Source organism: Lethenteron reissneri, chromosome 41 (assembly GCF_015708825.2).
Source record: "Lethenteron reissneri isolate LAM-NWPU_2019-01 chromosome 41, ASM1570882v1, whole genome shotgun sequence".
Classification (NCBI taxonomy): Eukaryota; Metazoa; Chordata; class Hyperoartia; order Petromyzontiformes; family Petromyzontidae; genus Lethenteron; species Lethenteron reissneri.
In genome coordinates this window covers 12,317,342-12,323,394 of record NC_083819.1, presented here as the reverse complement: position 1 = coordinate 12,323,394, position 6,053 = coordinate 12,317,342, and the positions used below count along the sequence as shown (strand labels likewise).

At 53.1% G+C, this 6,053-nt stretch overlaps 1 protein-coding gene across 1 annotated transcript; it reads left to right on the top strand.

The window, feature by feature from the left end:
* The first annotated feature begins 83 nt into the window (after positions 1 to 83).
* LOC133352775 (actin-5-like) lies at positions 84 to 3,951 on the top strand. The gene has a single exon (XM_061568649.1). It carries the CDS (start codon positions 783 to 785, stop codon positions 1,923 to 1,925), a length of 1,143 nt encoding a protein of 380 aa, XP_061424633.1. The 5' UTR covers positions 84 to 782; the 3' UTR covers positions 1,926 to 3,951.
* The last annotated feature ends 2,102 nt before the right edge of the window (positions 3,952 to 6,053 follow it).

The following is a 6,053-nucleotide window of genomic DNA, read 5'->3' as shown; positions in this document are numbered from 1 at the left end:
TGTAATTCGCTTGTTTCAAAGGTGTTGCAGCAAAATGGCATCAGATTATATACATTCTGAAAAACAATGTTCAATTGAGTCTACCAAATGTTAGTGGCATTTTTTTATGATTACAGTTTTATTCCCAGACAAAGAGTTTTATCAATATAATTGTAAGTGGGCTTAATTACAATGACATCATACCTAAATAATCCAGGTACTTTTTGAAAGAGTGTAATGATAAAGCCAGTGGAAAGCAGACTAGTCGGAGATATATAGGTATACCTGAGACTGGATGTGGCAGCGTATCTCTGTAGGAGCAGCTAACAATATTCCCCGCACTGTGAAAAACCAAAACTGAGCACTGAACAAAACATGAAAAAGGAACAAATAAAAAAGCAGCAGAGGCCAGGCTAACATCATGCCTAGAATCAAGGATGGGGACAGTTGTAAGGATATAGTCAAGTAGTCTAACGTGGGTTAAGGCTAGACATAGGACTGTGGTCTGGTTAGTGGGATTTTAATTAGGGGTAGAGCTATGGTCTCTGGTTAATGTGGGAGAGTTGGACACAAGGCTGTGATCTGGTGAATATCCTTATGGTTAGTATTGTTGTGGTTTGGTTAATGTAGTTTTGGTTAGTAGGGCTGTCGGGTGGTTAGCTTGTGTGGTTAGGATTAGTGGTTGGTTCGGGTTAGAGATATGACTTACTCCACATCTTAACATATCCCTTTCTCATTTTTGTTCACTTTTCACTTTCAGTCTTTAAAAGGCCCCATCGTCCCTGCACCTGACAGCCAGGAACATGGAAAACCCGGCGGTGGTCATGGACAATGGCTCCGGTCTATGCAAGGCCGGCTTTGCTGGGGAGAACGCCCCACGCTTTTGTGTGCCCTCGCTCGTGGGCCGGCCCCGTCAGAGGGACACGATGCTCGTCAGCCGTGGGCTTGACGACTCCGGCGGTAGCGGCGATGGTGGCTTCTACATAGGGCGACAGGCGCTGTGCCGGCGCGGCGTGCTGTCCCTCCGCTACCCAGTGGAGCGCGGCATCGTGACGCGCTGGGACGACATGGAGCGCGTGTGGGCCCACGCCTACGAGGCCGAGCTGCACGCGAGACCGCAGGACCAGCCTGTGCTCCTGACGGAGGCTCCTCTAAACCCCCTGGAGAACCGCGAGCAAGCGGTCCAGCTGCTGTTCGAGCGGTTCGGGGCACCGGCCGTCCACGTCGCCGTGCAGGCCGTGCTGTCGCTCTACGCCAGCGGCATGGTGACGGGGCTGGCGGTCGGCGTGGGCGACGGGGTGACGCACGCCGTGCCTGTGTTTGAGGGTTACGGGCTCCCGCGCGCTGTGCTCCGCTCGGATGTAGCCGGGCGAGACGTCACCGATAACCTGGGCCGAATTCTCGCCGAGAGGGGACACGCGTTTGTGAGCTCGGCCGAGTGGGAGATCGTGGCCGACATCAAAGAACAGGTGTGCTACGTGGCCGGGGACTACGAGAAGGAGCTTAGACGGAAGCCAGAGGAGCTGGCTGTCGACTACAAGCTGCCGGACGGTCAAGTCATTACCCTTCACAACCAGCGCTTCCGGGCACCCGAGCTTCTCTTCTCGCCCACGATCGTCGGTCTGGACACACCGGGAATCCACCAGCTGGTCTGGAAAAGTGTCACCCGGAGCGACATCGATCTACGCAAGAGCCTCTACTCCAATATCCTGCTCTCTGGGGGATCCAGCCTCTTCCCTGGGCTGGACGAGAGACTGTGGCAAGAGCTGGCAAAGTTAGCGCCACGCGGAGCCCCTGTCAGGATCTTTGCGCCACCGGAGAGGAAGTACTCGGTGTGGATTGGCGGCTCGATCCTGGCATCCCTCTCTACCTTCCAGCAGATGTGGATAACAGCGCTTGAGTACAAGGAGTTTGGGCCATCGGTCGTTCACAGGCGCTGCCTTTGAACGATGGTTGCCCCTCGATCGTGCACGACTTTCTGTCGAGGCTGCGTCCATGACCACTTCATTTGTGTATTAAAGAAAACGCAGGCCAGTGACAACCTGCGTTGAGATAACCTAGGCTAAGATAACCAGGTTGGGGGTTGCTGTTGAGGCTATGGAGGGATGTTAGCTGACTGCAGCGTGACTGTGACGCCGCTAGAGGGCGCTATAGCAGTGCTCCTGAGATCGACGCAGCCCTGGCTGGGTTTGCTCATTAACTTATGCTACAAGAGCTTTGGGCGTAAAAAGGAGATTAAAGAACATTCGGAGCGATTAAAAAAGTGTGCTGCTTTAATTATTTGTAAATAACTTTTCTTTATATGAATGGAGCGGTCGCGCACTGTTGGATCTCAGCATGGCCAACATCAGTGGCGATCAATATGGGAAGCGGTACTTAGGCCTCCCTTTCATCAACCCAAAAACGTGAGGTATGGTCAAACAACCCCTAATGCTGACAGGTTGAGGAAGCCTTCATCCAGAAGTGGATTAACACATTTTTGTAAATATTGTTCACTCTATATCCTATGAATACCCACATCGATATATGCCCACAGCACGTACCCACAGTTGCACAAGAGCTCCCCTTATTACTACACTGTATTTCATTATAGTTGGCTTAAAGTACTTTAATTTCATTTTGGGCAAAGGTTATATTGTACATGAACAAAGATCACCCTTATATAAAGCCTTAACCGACTTTTAAGGGTAGTGCTGTTCTCGAGCACTTATGAAGGCCGGCTCAGCACACGAGGGGGTGGGTGGCCAGCACCACGTCCGGCCGCCTTTGTCTCTCTAGTAGCGATGTTTACACACCACACCAAGTACTCATTTGAGGCCGAATCGACCTAGGGGAGACCCAGGACCGGTTCAGATCATTGATCCTGGTGTTGATGGCCGTGAGTGGTAACCACTACACGACTGCTCCCTAGACACTTGTCCCTGTTTGTGCTTACTGTGAGTTATGACTGGACTACGGGCACTGTTCATTAAACCTGAACTATTAAATAAAACTCTGTCCTGTTGCTAAAGTCGATCATATTCCTGGGTGGAATGACAATGACCAAACGTGTGACTCGTGTGGCAGCACGCATTTACATCGTAGGAGCGAGTGCCCCAATGCAGCTGGAATGTTCACGCTGTTCTATTCCACGTGATTAATAACACCGCTCTGTATTCCAGCACTTTTGCAAGGTTGAAAGCATTGCTGATCAACGATCTCTCTCTCTCTGCAGCAATGGGTCACGATAACTCTCGTAAACATGGTCCAAATGTATGAAATATAAGGTCGTGTTGCTGAGAGGTGTGTGTATCGATAGTTAATGTGGCATAGTATTGAGTGATTACTGTGCGGCGTTATCTTGGTGTGCTGCTCTGGGACTGTTTTGCTGCCTTGCCCAAGCTTGATCAATCGGACTTAACAGTACAACTAAAACATGTTTTATTCATATTTAGTCACTTACGGTTCTCTCTATTTTGCACTCCTATTGTTTTTTTGTATTGGTTTTTGTTGTAACCCGCTGACCCGCTCCTACTGGACATCTGTGAAAAAGACCTTCATAGCTCATCGGATTCCTCCTGCAGTCTAAAGATTCTGATTGTGCCCACCATGGGCACCATCACCACTAGCAATGTACAACCACCAACACCACTACAGCCACCACAAAAACCAAAGATCACCCGGTAGCCTTCAAATCAAGATTCTGATTAATGTGGTCAGCCTATGTCCTCTATCTCCAGGCGTTCCTCCTCTTGTCTCTCCATGCCTCTTGTTGGCACCTGCCCCTCGCCTTGTGTTCATCAACAACAGCTCAATGTCACAGCCAGGTTGTACGCATTCATTAAAAAAACTAAATACTTTATTTTTTATTACAAATGTAAGGTTCCAACATGTTAAATTCAACGAGTAACGAAACATTTTAACTGACGCAAAATTCTAAAATGTTAAGTTAATTGTAAATAGGTAAATCAACACATTAAAGTATCAACGAGATTCCGACACGTGTCATCGTCGATTCATTTTAACGCGGGTTGGGGCCTATAGCCCCAGGCACCAGTCCTGCCTTGCCTATTTTCAGTGCCCAGGTTCCCGCGCCTCCCGGGGCAGGGGACTCCGGGTGAGAGCGGGGTAAGTTCGTGGCACGCACCGCCACCAGCCAGGGCGTGACGTCCCCCGTAGTGGGCGACCCGTTGTGTGATCTGGGTTTTATTGCGGGATGAGAATTGGCCCCCGGGTAACAATTTCACATACTTGCCAGGGTTCTTCCAAGGGTAAGGTTCAGAATAGCAGCACGGCCTTAAACTCGAATTCACGCCGGGATCATCTTTCCTAGAAATTGTCCGCGTGCCCCGCAGATAATTCACATGGACGCACATGGCAAACGCGTTGAAACCTCAGTTGGAAATGGTTAAGCCCCTAATTAATACATAATTAACTACGGGGAGAGATAACGAGTTACAACGCCCACGTTTCATTGCCAGCGTCACGACCCGATGAGCTCCAGGATGCGAGGGAACAAAGCCACACGCCCTCTTCCCAGCAGCACCCCCAGCCAGCAGCGACATATAGGCAGCAGCGCCAGCCCAGAGACTCTGCCTCTCTCCCTCCTCCTCAACATCACCACCACCAGCAGCAAGCAGCCGCAGCGGTGCCATCGCCGCTTGGCCCCGTGGTGCTGCTGGACTCGACGTGGCACTTGGCGGCCACGGGCAGAGATGCCCGCCAGGAGTTTTGCGAGGTCCGCCCGGCTCCCAGGGGTCGTCCTCTTCCACGTGGATGAGGGCATCGACGGGGAGGGGGAAGCCACCTCGAGCACTCCACGCCCGCCGCCCGCACGGCGTGGTCGACGACACGAGCCCGAGGCCCCCGATGTCGGCAGGTGGACAATCGGGACGTGGAACCAACGTTGGTGCGATATAACAATTTGCAGGAGGACATTTAAGGTGGTGGTGGTGAGGGCCTGGCTGTGACCACCCAGAGCCCGGTCGCTTGCGCTGGTGCTGCTCAAAAGCTTCCGAGGAGATCCGAGCCCACACGGAGAGCGAGGACTTGGTCCTGGTGGACACGAAGTCTGAGGGTGGACACGAGGTCTGTGGGTGGACACGAGGTCTGTGGGTGGACACGAGGTCTGAGGGTGGAGACGAGGTCTGAGGGCAGGCTCATGGGAACGGAGCCCGAGCCACGGCCAGGTGAGGCAGGTGGAGAGAGAACGGAGGAGGCCCGTATGTGTGTGTCAGCAAATGTGTTGGGTCACGTAGCCCGCATGCCCAGCCACCGCATGCCCAAGCAGCTTTGTTCGGCCGGATCGAGGGGGCTAAACGGGCGCGGCACGGGCTGGAGAAGAGATGGAGTGATGTGGTGCAGGAGGACGTGGAGCTGAGTGGATTTGCCGATGACTGGTACCAGCGGTGTCAAGATCGGCCTCAGTGGAGGAGGCTCGTGAAGGACGCTGCTGAGCAGTTGGAGGCAGTCGCCCTCCAACAACAACGGAGGGCGGAGGAGCGACGCTCACAACAACGAGCGGAGCGCCGGGTGGCTAAAGCACAGCAAGTTGGCACAGTAGGGGGCACAGGTGGTGCATCAGCCAGTCATCTCAGTCAGTCGACGCGTGGCACCTGCTGGGTCTGCCCCGTGACCTCCTGCCAGCGGGCGTTCGACAGTTCACGTGGCCTCAACGTGCACCTAGCCTGGCACAAGCGCCGTGGTAACGTCACCGTCACTTAGTGGCGAATGGCGGTTGTGGTTTGGGAGCGGTAGTGTAGTGGTTAGCGCTACGCTGCGCTATGAACCCGGCGACCCGAGTTCGATTCCCGCTCACAGCCAACACCAGTGACGATTATCTGAACCGGTCATGGGCCTCCTCCCCTAGGTCGACTCAGCCTCGAATGAGTACCTGGCGCGGTGTGTAAACATCGCCACTGGAGAGACAAAGGCGGTCGCGCGTGGTGTTGGCCACCCACCCCCACTAACAGCACTTGGCCCAACAGTCTGTTAAAGGCTATACGGAGGATCTTTGTCCTTGGCGTACATTATATTTATTTACTGGGGTCATCTCAGCGGACGTTTTACCGTTTACCCAACCTATCTGCCATTCC